Source organism: Salmo salar, chromosome ssa24, assembly GCF_905237065.1.
Source record: "Salmo salar chromosome ssa24, Ssal_v3.1, whole genome shotgun sequence".
In the NCBI taxonomy this organism is placed as follows: domain Eukaryota; kingdom Metazoa; phylum Chordata; class Actinopteri; order Salmoniformes; family Salmonidae; genus Salmo; species Salmo salar.
This window is the reverse complement of record NC_059465.1, coordinates 29,879,960-29,893,358: the sequence shown is the minus strand read 5'-3', so window position 1 is coordinate 29,893,358 and position 13,399 is coordinate 29,879,960. Positions and strand designations below refer to the sequence as shown.

General features: G+C 42.6%; 1 protein-coding gene across 1 annotated transcript; it reads right to left on the bottom strand.

Moving 5' to 3' along the window:
* Positions 1–2,630: 2,630 nt before the first annotated feature.
* On the bottom strand, positions 2,631–13,386 carry LOC106585684 (heterogeneous nuclear ribonucleoprotein K). Its single transcript, XM_014172158.2, is given in 19 exon segments — positions 2,631–3,064; positions 3,833–4,002; positions 4,286–4,353; positions 4,492–4,524; positions 4,940–4,955; positions 5,617–5,662; positions 5,920–5,973; positions 6,156–6,214; positions 6,216–6,401; positions 6,403–6,495; positions 8,041–8,169; positions 8,387–8,500; positions 8,675–8,747; positions 10,061–10,104; positions 11,068–11,124; positions 11,399–11,496; positions 11,722–11,875; positions 11,979–12,046; positions 13,151–13,386. Coding segments are annotated over 17 exon segments (1,332 nt in total). The 5' UTR covers positions 11,783–11,875; positions 11,979–12,046; positions 13,151–13,386; the 3' UTR covers positions 2,631–3,033.
* Between the last annotated feature and the right edge of the window lie 13 nt (positions 13,387–13,399).

Here is a 13,399-nt window from a genome sequence, read left to right as displayed (position 1 = left end):
TGGCAAATCTGGTGCAGATGCACTGCAGTACTTAATGCAGCTGGTGACCACACCAGATACTGACTCTACTTTTGACCCTCCCTTTGTTCAGGGACACATTCAATTTATGCTAGTCGCATGTCTGTGGAACTTGTTCAGTTTGTCTCAGATGTTGAATCTCATGTTCATACAAATATTTACACATGTTAAGCTTGCTGAAAATAAACGCAGTTGACAGTGAGAGGACGTTTCTTGTTTTGCGGAGTTTATGTATAGTACCAGTCAAAAGTTTGGACGCACCTATTCATTCCAGGATTTTTATAAATGTTTACTATTTTCTACATTGTAGAATAATAGTGAAGACATAACTATGAAATAACACATATGGAATCATGTAGTAACCAAGTGTTAAAAAAATCTAAATACATTTTATATTTGAGATTCAAAAGTAGCCACCCAATGCCTTGACATCTTTGCACACTCTTGGCACTCTCTCAACCAGCTTCATGAGGTAGTCACCTGGAATGCATTTCAATTAACAGGTGTGCCTTGTTAATTTGTGGAATTTCTTTCCTTAATGCATTTGAGCCAATCAGTTGTGTTGTGACAAGGTAGGGGTGGTATACAGAAGATAGCCCTGTTTGGTAAAAGACCAAGTCCATATTATGGCAAGAACAGCTCAAATAAGCAAAGAGAAACGACTGTCCATCATTACTTTAAGACAAAGTTCAGTCAATCGGGAAAAAGTCAAGAACTTCGAAAGTTTCAAGTGAAGTCGCAAAAACCACCAAGCACTATGATGAAACTGTCTCTCATGACGACCCCCACTGAAAACACCCAGAGGTACCTCTGCTGCAGAGGATAAGTTAAGAGTTACCAGCCTCAGAAATTGCAGCCCAAATAAATGCTTCAGAGTTTAAGTAACTCCACATCTCAACATCAACTGTTCAGAGACTGCATGAATCGGGCCTTCATGGTTGAATTGTGGCAAAGAAACCACTACTAAAGGACACCAATAAGAATAAGAACCTTACTTGGGCCAAGAAACACGAGCAATGGACATTAGACCAGTGGAAATCTGTCCTTTGGTCTGATGAGTCCAAATGTGATATTTTTGGTTCCAACCGCTGTCTCTTTGTAAAATGCAGAGTAGGTAAACGGATGATTTCCGTGTGTGTGGTTCCCAACTGTGAAGCACGGAGGTGGTGGTGTGATGGTGCTTTGCTGGTGACACCGTCTGTGATTTATATAGAATTCAAAGCACACTTAACCAGCATGGCCACCACAGCATTCTGCTGCGATACACCATCCCATCTGGTTTGCGCTTAGTGGGACTATCATTAGTTTTTCAACAGGACAATGACCGAACACACCTCCAGGCTGTGTAAGGGCTATTTGACCAAGGAGAGTGATGGAGTGCTGCATCAGATGACCTGGTCTCCACAATCACCCAATCTCAACCCAATTGAGATGGTTTGGGATGAGTTGGACCGCAGATTGAAGGAAAAGCAGCCAACAAGTGCACAGCCATATGTGGGAACTCTTTCAAGACTGTTGGAAAAGCATTCTAGGTGAAGCTGGTTGTGAAAGTGCACAAAGCTGTCATCAAGGAAAAGGGGGGCTACTTAAAACAGCCGCACATGTGGTCAATCAGAATGAGTTCTTCCCCACAGAAGGGTTTTTATCATAGACCGGAATACCCCCACAGACGATCCCGGATGTGAAGTAGCCGGATGTTGAGGTCCTGGGCTGCCGTGGTTACACGTGGTTGCGCCTGCGAGGCCGGTCGGATGTACTGCCCAATTCTCTAAATCGACGATGGAGGCGGCTTATGGTAGAGAAATGAACATTCAATTCTCTGGCAACAGCTCTCTTGGACATTCCTGCAGTCCACATGCCAATTGTACACTACCTCACCACTTGAGACATCTGTGGTATTGTGTTGTGTGACAAAACTGCAAATTTTAGAGTGGCCTTTTATTCTCCCTAGTACAAGGTGCACATGTGTCATGCTGTTTAATCAGCTTATTGATATGCCACACCTGTCAGGTGGATGTATTATCTTGACAAAGGAGAAATGCTCACTAACAGGGATGTAAACAAATGAACAACATTAGAAATAAATAAGCTTTTGTGTAGAGGGAAAGTGTCTTGTCTTTTATTTCAGCTAATGAAACATGGGACCAACATTTTACATGTTGCATGTATATTTTGTTCTGTGTAGTTAACACCATCTGCTCTAATTTGCACACAAAAAGTAATTGAAGAATATCTAAATGCATATTCCCATAAAACTGATTGATATCAAATGACTGGCATGCAGATGCAGTTTGGGCATTTTGTGAAGAATTATAATTCACGATTGATGGTGATAGGCATCTTTAATTTCAAAATAGGCTAACTTGGCATTTGAGGGTATTAAAAATAATATTTTCTTGAGACAATGTGTGTGAGCATAGGCAGACATTGCAATTGGAGGCTGTATTTTATGAATATTCTATAGGCTAACTCTGTCGGTACAAACTTTGACGGGAAAAAAATGTACAGCCAGGAAACGTAATGAATAATAAGGATACTTGTGTATTTATAATCCCCCACCCCGCATGCATCCTGAAAATATATTTAATTAACTGAAAAACATAACCAAGAAGTTCAATTTCCTACATTTATTTTTTTTTAAAAATCATAAAATGTTCCTTACCACAACAACAACAAAAAGCTTACATTCTGCACGTTGCACTGAGTGATAGTAAGGGGGTGGGTGAGAAACTCCAACACAGAGAGAGAACACACACACGGGACAGGCTTACTCTACTGACAAACACACCATAGAAATCAACCCATCCAAAAAAATAGATAATGTTCACTAGTCTCTCAGGAGACTCCAAATATTTAGACAAATGTGTTTTAAAAATACAGATACAAGAGATGGAGTAGAGAACTACACTCTAAAAATGCAGAACGTCTACATTAAGCACAGGAATGTTGCCCTTAAAAAAAAATTTTAAAAATGCCCACAAACCAGGGGATTTGCTTCAATCTGAGTCTCCTTGTTTAGAGGAACTGACCAGAGGACTGCTTCACACTGAAATATAAAGAGTCAAAAGAAAAAATAATAAGAGAATTCGCAGGAGTCAATTAAGATATATAGATAAGAGGGGTTGGGGTGGGAGAGGGGGACGAGAGTCAGAGAGAGAGAGAAAGAGAGAGCACAGGATGTGGGCGTAGTCTGAGGCAAGGGTTAGTCCTGGTGTCCGAGCAGGTGCAGTGCGCTGAGGGAAGAGGGAGGGAGGCAGGGTTAGTCACCATGGCTACGATGCAGCGTTAGCATATTAGCATCTGCGCAATGAGACAGGCTGAGGTTTGCTGGGGAGACAGAAGAGGAGGAGCCTGTGCCGTTTGGCAGACTGTGATTTGTTGTCGATTCATCTAACTAAAAACAACAAAATCACTAGTCTTCCACACAGCAACAGGCAGGGAAGAGGTCCACTCCCTGCTTCACACTGTCATAAAATCACAATTCACCAATCATATTCTTCAAAAACCAGACATTACCAATGAAAATATTGATCTCCAGTTTCGTATCAATATAATAATAGTTTGTACAGAATTCTTGTACAATCAGTTTAATACACAGACATTTCCCAAAGGGAAGCTCAAACTACCTGCACATTGCATGGGAGGAAAGTGGTTAGTCACCATCAGCAGACAGAGAAATAAAATAAGAGGGTAAAAAAAAAAATATACATCTAGACATATATTTTGAGATCAAAATGTGGGTTAAAAACAGGGAGGAAAATGTATAGAAAGGCAGACATGATCTCTTTTCACTCAGAGGGCATCCAGAACTTGCCTATTCTGCAATAGGTACTGGGCGTTTTGGATCTGGTCCTGGGTGCCGCTGATGGTGATGATGCGGTCTTCTGAACCCTCCAGTGGTTCGTCGATCTTAATGGAGGCGCCAGACTCATGCCGGATCTGCTTGATCCTCTGGCCTCCCTTACCGATGATGGAGCCGGCCAGCTGGAGAGAACAACTCCACAGTCAACAGAACGTGATGCACAAGAAAAGTGTGAAAATATATGTGTGAGAGAATGTGAGTGTTGTGTTGCATTAGGGTTTCATAGGCCATGGTGGGTGAGACAGACCAAGTCATTACTCTGTATGTCATTTGTCAAAGGCTTAATTTAAAGGAAAAAACTAAAACCCGCAGACACTGGGCCCTCCATGGAATGAGTTTGACACCCTTGCTGTATGTGAACAGACTATGTGAGGTAAAGAGTCATCCCTCTGGTTATACACTCACGTCTTTGGGGATCGTCACTTGTGTGGTGATGACTGGCCCTCCCATATCATTATAGGAAGCGCGTCCACCTAACACAGACAAGGAGAGATCAGAGAAAAAGCTTGAGTAAGTGTGGAGGTTCTATTAACAGAACCGGAACATATTTAATGATAACATGAGCTAACAACATTGAATACCAGGCTGCCGAGATGCATTTCTATACTCACCAGACTGATAGGAGTTCCAGGACGAGCTGTTATCTGTTTGAAAAGGAGAGAGACCGAGAAAATAGATCTACACGTAGGGAAATTGGCCTTACAGGTTGAAGTTTATTAGAAAATATGCTTAAATCTACACATCCACAGCAGACTGGTACCATAAACAAATAAGTATTTACCAACCTGATACACAGAGTAGACCAACACATTTTAAAGATGATATCCCATATAAACATACCTGAAAATGATAGTAGACTAGAAGCCCTGGTGTAAAACAATATGCTCAAGACTTGAGTCAGTGTAATAGAGCCTTATAGATTAGACCAGCTGAAATCAGGTTCTAGAACATACACTGGAGAACCACTAGCCTTCTATGTGCCACTGGAGACAGCAATGACAAACAGAACTCAGACTGGCCTTCTAGACAGAACCCGATAGGAAGAACAGAACAACTCACCATATCCACCCCCACCCTGCAGAAAGACAGAAAAGAGAGGGAGCAGGGTTAAACCCACATCACAGATTTCCTTCTGATCGGTTGTATACACTCAAGGCCGGCATGCAATCCCGGCCTTGCATGGTCATGATTGAGTTGCCCAGCTTGTCCAAAAGCCCCTATTTGATACTGTAGAACCCTCCCCCTGCTTGCAACTCTATCAGCCACTCACTCCACAGCTTTCACCTGCTATTCAGAGGCTCCTCAGTCACCAGGGCAACAAGCGATTCAAAAATCAGTTGCCGAGCAACCGGAGGCAGTTTCTGCCAGCTTTCAAAGAGAGCCCACTCATCTGACAACAAAGCGTTATTATTAACACCTAGCAACCACAGCATAGTCCCACCCCCCCATGATTGAGTAGATGGTAGTGGTTATGGTGGTATGGGTAATTATAACTGTGGGTAAGTTACCCAGTACCTGTGTTTATGGTATGGTTTACTGTGGTAAACTCATGTTTATTACATTTCATGTTAGTGGTAAATGTATTGCTGGGATTTATTGTATGGTTAGCTGTGGTAATTATCAGGAAATTGCAATCATTGTCTAGGAAAGACCAACAGCCTTTTCAGTCTATGATGATGCTTCAGCCAATAAATGCCAAGAGCACTGCTGCATGCATTTAGTCATGTGTCACTAACCATGTTATCACCATAGCGATCTCCTGGTCTCCCTCGCCTGTCACTGCTGAGATAGAGAGAAAATGCAAGTCTGACTTGAGGAAAATATTGACAAGGCAGAGAGTGCTTTTCAGCAGATCTCTGATCCAAGTCAAACAACACAGACAGAGAAAAACACAGCATTCACACAAAAGTAAGAGGTGATGACAGACTGATGGCAGAGCTGAGACACTGATGGGACCAGTCTCAGGCAAGACTGGCTGCCTGACCACAGTGCTGACTGGCTGACACCAAACCAGGGGATTCTGCAGGAGAAGTACTTACTTTTGTCTGTCATCTGCACTGCCCCGATAGGAATCATAGGAGTAATGGTCATCTCTGCAAACAACGTGGAAATGGAACACATACATGAGCCCACACACACACTATGAATGAAATACATACTTAAATGGGATCATATATCTGCTGCACCTTTAAGAGCAAACCGATGTAAACAAAGCAAAATGGATTGTAAGAGATTTAGAGAAAGAGATGGCAATGAGATGGTGTAGCTCTCTTACCCTCCTCTGTGTGGTGGGGCCAGTGGCAGGTTGCGGCCACGGCTCCCTCCCCTTCCCCCCTCTTCCTGGGTGGGGTGGCGGGGGTCCACGGCGGGGGCTCATCTCCTCATAGTCCCTGCGGGCGGGGGGCATGGGCCCACCTCGACCACCTCGCCCAGAGGGCATCCGGTCAAACCCTCCGCCACCACGTCCACCTCGCATGTGGAAGCCCCCCATGGGGCGCCGTCCACCACCACCAACACCCCCCGCGCTCCTCAAACATCACGGTGAAGCCGCCGTAGTCATAGGTCTCGTCGTAGAAGTTAGGGTCGTAGGGCTGGGTGCGCCCTTTTATGGGAGCCTGAGGGGGACAGGATGACTCAATTTCTACAGTTGACTGGCTGTGGTATGTTAACCTGTTGGGTCTAGGGGGCAGCATTTGCACGTCTGGATAAAAAAAATGTACCCGATTTAATCTGGTTACTAATCCTACCCAGTAACTAGAATATGCATATACTTATTATATATGGATAGAAAACACTCTAAAGTTTCCAAAACTGTTTGAATGGTGTCTGTGAGTATAACAGAACTCATTTGGCAGGCAAAACCCTGAGACATTTTCTGACAGGAAGTGGATACCTGATGTGTTGTATTGACTTTAAACCTCTCCCATTGAAAAACACAGGGGTTTAGGAATATTTTGGCACTTCCTATTGCTTCCACTAGATGTCACCAGCCTTTACAAAGTGTTTTGAGTCTTCTGGAGGGAGATCTGACCGAACAAGAGCCATGGAACGGTGATGTCCCATTAGACACCTGGCGCGCTACTTCATGTTGGGTACCCTCGTTCCAATACGTTATAAAAGGCTATGCATTCGTCCACCTTGAATATTATTCATGTTCTGGTTAAAAAAGGCCCTAATGATTTATGCTATACAACGTTTGACATGTTTGAACGAACGGAAATATATTTTTTCCCCTCGTTCATGACGGAAGTCCGGCTGGCTTACATCATGTGCTAACGAGACGGAGATTTTTGGACATAAATGATGAGCTTTTTTGAACAAAACTACATTCGTTATGGACCTGTGATACCTGGAAGTGACATCTGATGAAGAGAATCAAAGGTAATGGATTATTTACATAGTATTTTCGATTTTAGATCTCCCCAACATGACGTCTAGTCTGTATCGCAACGCGTATTTTTCTGGGCACAGTGCTCAGATTATTGCAAAGTGTGATTTCCCAGTAAGGTTATTTTTAAATCTGGCAAGTTGATTGCGTTCAAAAGATGTAAATCTATAATTCTTTAAATGACAATATAATATTTTACCAATGTTTTCTAATTTTAATTATTTAATTTGTGACGCTGACTTGACTGCCGGTTATTGGAGGGAAACGATTTCCTCAACATCAATGCCATAGTAAAACGCTGTTTTTGTATATAAATATGAACTTGATAGAACTAAAAATGCATGCATTGTCTAACATAATGTCCTAGGAGTGTCATCTGATGGAGATTGTAAAAGGTTAGTGTATCATTTTAGCTGGTTTTATGGTTTTGGTGACCCTGTCTTTGACTTGACAAAACATTACACACAACTCTTGTAAATGTACTGTCCTAACATACTCTAAATTTATGCTTTCGCCGTAAAACCTTTTTGAAATCGTAAAACGTGGTTAGATTAAGGAGATGTTTATCTTTCAAATGGTGTAACATAGTTGTATTTTTGAAAAATTTGAATTTTGACATTTATTTGGATTCAAATTTGCCGCTCTTGAAATGCACCTGCTGTTGATGGAGTGCACCACAGGTGGCACGCTAGCGTCCCACCTAGCCCCAAGAGGTTAAGCAGCTCAGTCAATGGTTCGATAAGAGAACCAACAGTTTGATCAGAACTCCAACCTCAGCGATGAGATCCAGCATGATCTTGATGCACTCGACGACACGCTCAGACTTGCCGCTGACCAGAACCACGCGGTCTGTGGACTGGGGACAGCACTCCTGGAACAGCTTGATGTTGGTCTGGGTGTTCTGCAATGGTCAAAGTAAACACTGATCAAATAAGACAAAGCAATGCCATAGGTCTGAGAAGAACCCACAGAAAAACATGGAATCAGGGTCACCTACTGTAAGCTCGAAGGAAAATGTGCATTCTTATGGGACAGGTTTATCTCCCTGGTTTTAAGATGTTCTCCCATTTTTTTAGCTACTGAACATGACCCAGGCGAGAAGTTCGGCGTAACTGTACCTCCCGCAGCTCTTTGATCTTGGCTCCCTTCACACCAATGATGCTACCTGCCAGGCTCTGGTGGATCAGCAGCCTCAGCTCACAGTCAAAGTCCATCCCATTGTACTGTTGGTACTAAGGAGGATTGGGGGTAATCAGAGAAAAGGACATTAGCATCACCATATTCAGATCTGTGCATTTGATATTTATATGTTTTGTTTTATCAACACACTCAATGTCTAGCTTTACCACAGGACTATCATTGAAAATGGTAGGCAGCCATTAGGCTCATCTCCAACCCAGGCTCACCTCCTCCAGAGTAGGGATGATCTTGAGCAGGATGTCTCCAACTGTCTCGATTTCCGCACCGATGCTCAGAATTCTTTAGAGCCACCAATCACAGTGCAGGACATTCCCAGGAGGCCCAATCAAATGGTGACAAGGGACATAGAGGAAACAAACAGTATTTCAAAGCCGAGGTCAACTCTCCCTCAGCAAAACTTCCAACCATACCGTCTAATAAAGAATTAAAAACCCATTCCCTCCCACCCCCGCTGTGGGGGGTTAACCAGGTAGCACTCCCATTGAAATAGATTTACTAGAATGAGCATTCCCATTCAAGTCAATGTTCTGTGAAGAGTGTACCAGCGGCCATATCTAGTAATTATATTTCCATGTGCACCCTCCAAAATCACAACTGAGGAATAGAAATGGACAGACCAAAACCCATTGACATCTATATAACGTAGCAGCAGATATCCATACATAGACAAATAAAGACCGAAAAAAAGTAACTCCCTTCAAAGTGTGTCTGACAAAGAAGAGGAACCAAAACAAAACAACAGGTAAAAGGAACCCAAAGAAAGCAAGTGTGTTTTAGTGACCGCTGGAAGAGGGAGGGGGAGGAAAGGTTGGTGGGTGGTTTGCACCAATGGGGCCTGCTGCCATCGCACTAAAGGAACTGTACTGTGGCTCAACATGGGGGAGAAAAAAAAGAAGAACAAAAGGTCAAGAAAAAACCAAAAACAAGATGACAGTAGTAGCCGAAGCCCAAAAAATATCAAACTATGGAACAGTTTAAAGTTAACTTAAAGATGGGTGAGAGTTGGCAGGGCAACAGAGAGTTATGCTCCCCACTATTGGACAGAAGGATGTTGAGGGAAGGCAAGGGCATGGGCCACAGGCATGAGGTGACAAATAAGTTCATGTTCAACAGTTTCAACAATGGCAAAGGTAATATGAAGAGTAAAGACAAGAAAAAGACATACAACACTTGAACCCTAGCTGCTCTATGGCAGAACATTCTTTACAGTAATTACAGTGGTCAAACCGCCCATAAAAATCAATGTGGGAACAAGGTAGAGGGTATGGGGGGAATGTGAGAAACTAAAACAGACCAGCACACCGATTCTGAGAAGGAGGGAGGTGAGGAACGTGGAAGGGAAAGATACTGTCACTGAAATAAAATATAGAATGTTGAAATACGGTCATTAGAACAGAGGCAGGTTTAAAGTACTTGTTGAAACCCTCACTAAAAACAGAGGCTTATAATGCTGTCACTGAACAAATGGAGGAAAGTTTACATGTTTGTCACAGGAACAGAGGCAGATTTTGATATTGTCACTAGAACAGAGGCAGGTTTGTTTGTTTATTTCCTGTAGTCAGGTAGTGAGAGGGAGGAGCTTAGGGACATACCGCTCAGGCCCACTGCTGTCTGGGACTGACACACTGGCATTGAACTGCAAGGGCCGTGGGCGTGGCATGGGCAGGGGCCATTCGAGCACACAGATGTCAATCAAGTAAGGCGCCCATTTAGGGAGGGGCACGATTATGGGCAGGGCCAACCAGGGTGTCAGGTGGGCGGGCGCAGGAGGGGCGATCCAGAACATGGGCAACAGAGGAAGTGGGCAAAAATAAACAAAAATAAAAAACAGGAGAGGGAAGAGGGAGGGGGAAGAGGAATACATTTTAATACAGGCTAATATTCTTCATTGTGATTTCATTCTCTGAGATTTTTTTGTTTTAAGAGTGCAGAAGTGGAGATAGAAAAGGAGAAGACAGGTATTGAGGTAGAGAGAAAGACCGGTAGAATGAACAAGAGCAGAAAAGGAGGGGGAGATGTAGAGAGGAAGGTGAGAGAGGGATAGTGGTAGAGGAGAGGGAGAAGTGGAGAGTAGAGATAGAGAGAGGTAATGACATGAAATTAGTTGAGAATTGGCCAGGTTGTTTATATACAAGACATTTCCTATAGAATGATGAATTGGCTTTGGGTGCTATAACAGCTCTACCCTAAAATACACTGGGCCCACTCAAGTATTAATGACAGTCTTAGCGGTGCTGATGCCTGGTAGTAATATCACTATTCATTAAACAAAAAAAGGCCAGCTGTTTCATATTGATTTTCGGGCGCCATTTGATTACAATGACGTTACACTTTGGAGGGAATATTCCATAACCGGTGTAAAGCAGGTCTCAATACACATATCCCTGCATTAAACCCCAAAACAGCATAGCTTTACTTCCCCAACCACAGTTAACAGACCCATTTTCTTAAGGCCAAACTACCAAATGTAAAATGCCTCAACTTTCACATATAAAGCATTAAAATCATTCATTCCCAAAGTACATCCCAGTATAAGGGGGTGGGTACTGTTAATATAACCCGCGCTTACCCCAATAAGAAAAGGTGTAAATGTACTCACGTCTGTGCGCAGGGATTTTATGTTTTTACCACCCTTCCCAATCACGGCTCCTGCATTCTGAACAAAAAAATTAGAGAAGTCAGATGATATGAAACTTATTGTGATACATTTAAAAAAATCCTCAAGACATCAGCAAACTACATAATTGTAAACGGATCTTGACGCCATTAAATCAGACAATGAACCACAGGGGGTACAAAATTGTAAAAGTTAAACTCCCAGATCTGGTCAAACAAAGGTTCAATAAAAAAAATGGGGAGGAAAGAAGACAGGCTACATTGCAGGAAATGCCATGAGGAGATTGTGAATGAGGAACAGAAAGCAGACTGACTTTGCTCTGCAAGAGTATGCGGAGCTCCACCATGTCCTCTGTGTTCCTGGAGCGCTTATAGGACTGCTCCTCATCAGCGTCCTCAGCAGGACGCTTACCTGAGAAGGAAAAATCTGCTCTGAACTTTTTTGGCACATATCTGGCAGCTACAATTTTGGAACTGAAATGCTTATATTTTAGACCATTGATAAATAAGTAATGAATACAGGAGAGGACATAGACGGTGCACCATACAGATTACATTATTTAAAATAACTATACTGTTCATATTCATTTGATATACTAGTAACATATAATTAATACACAAAGGGATTATAACTCACCGTTGGTTTCTGTGTTGCTGAATGACGTATCTTCTTCTTGTTGTTCAATTTCTGTCTCCATTGTCAGTTAACACCGGGCAGGGTAGGCCAGGCACCTCGGTCCTGGGAGCAGGTAAGAGTGGGGAGAAAGGAGAGGGCTCCTCGGTCTGACTGGCTGTGGGGGGGACATGGTCGATGTAACTTGATGAGTGAGATTTGAGTTTTCAGACCTGACGAAACAGTCAGTATGGCAGACTAGCCTGGTAACCAACACTTACCGCTATTTATTGGAAGAAGATGGGCGTGTTATGGGCGGAACGTAACAAGTCTCAGAGCCGCTGCTAACCTATTGAGAAAAAGCTTAGGTTGATTAACGTTAGCTAGTGCCATAAAAAGCCGTGCCCAAGAATAATCTTACATGACACTGATACGATTACAAAACTGTAATAAATGCGGATTAAGGTTGGGTAATGACACATTTCAGAAAATAAAACAGCAGATGTGATGAGGTGTAGCATCTGGAACAGCATTGATTTAAATTAATGCGTGAGTTGAACTCTTTACAATTCTGGAAATAAAAATGTAAGCTTTAATAACAACAAATTCGTATTTACAATGACGGCCTACACAGAGGAGAACAGATGACAATTTACGTTACTGAACTAATCATACTGATGCGGAATTAATTGATACACATGCACATTTAATTTATGCATTTAATGTCAATCGCATGAGTTAAGTTTCAATGTCGTTGCATTTGACAATATATTCGACCTGGCACAATGTCGAAATCTGAGTCTGGACAACAGAATGTCAATGCAATGGGCTGGTCTCAGAACCATCTCGCACCGAGAATAATCTTGATTTTAGCTACACTGGACACATGTTTAGCTAATTACGGTAAAAGTATGCGTTTGCTCATCGGGCATTCCGTTTAGATTAATGATGTGCGCATAACGTTTGAAAACCCAACGATGTAGGTAGCTCTCTAGGCTAGACGAGAAAATGTGCACGCTAGCTATGTGAGTAAGAACAAACTAGCATCCATCTTGGGAAGCCAGTAAATGCATTCAGTTGGCTAGCTAACGTTAGCTTCTGTTGTTTAACTAGCTAGCCGTTGGGATGTTAATATTATGTAGGTAGCTAGTTTAGTAGTTATGGGCATGAAGAAACAATGTATAACTTTAAATAAACCTATGAAATCCATATCTACAATTGACGATTATTATAAATGTAGCCGTGTAAACTAGCTAGCTATGATGAAAACAGCTAGCTACAGTAACTTGCTAACGTTACACCGGATACAATAATTAGCTAACATTTGCTAGCTAGCCATGCATGGCTGGCATTGCTTTGGTCATGTAGTTACGCAAATGATTTCGCTCATACCATCGCATTAACATGTAATTTATTTGTTACAGAGCTAAATAGAAATGTGTGTAAAACAGACCTGCGCTACTCGTTTTCGACCCTTCTCACTCTGACGAAGAACGCAAGCACAAAAATGGCTCTGAAAAAGTGCACTGAAGAAAGATGTAGCCGCTTCGATTGAATTGGAAATAAAGAGCAAGCATTGGACAGCTCGTATGCCATTCACATGATGGAGGCGTGTCTCAAACGATGTTGTCGCTCATTCTTCCGTGGTCTGTGCTGTAAGGGATCCTTGGGTCGTCCATACCCCCCCCGGTAGGGCTGGGTA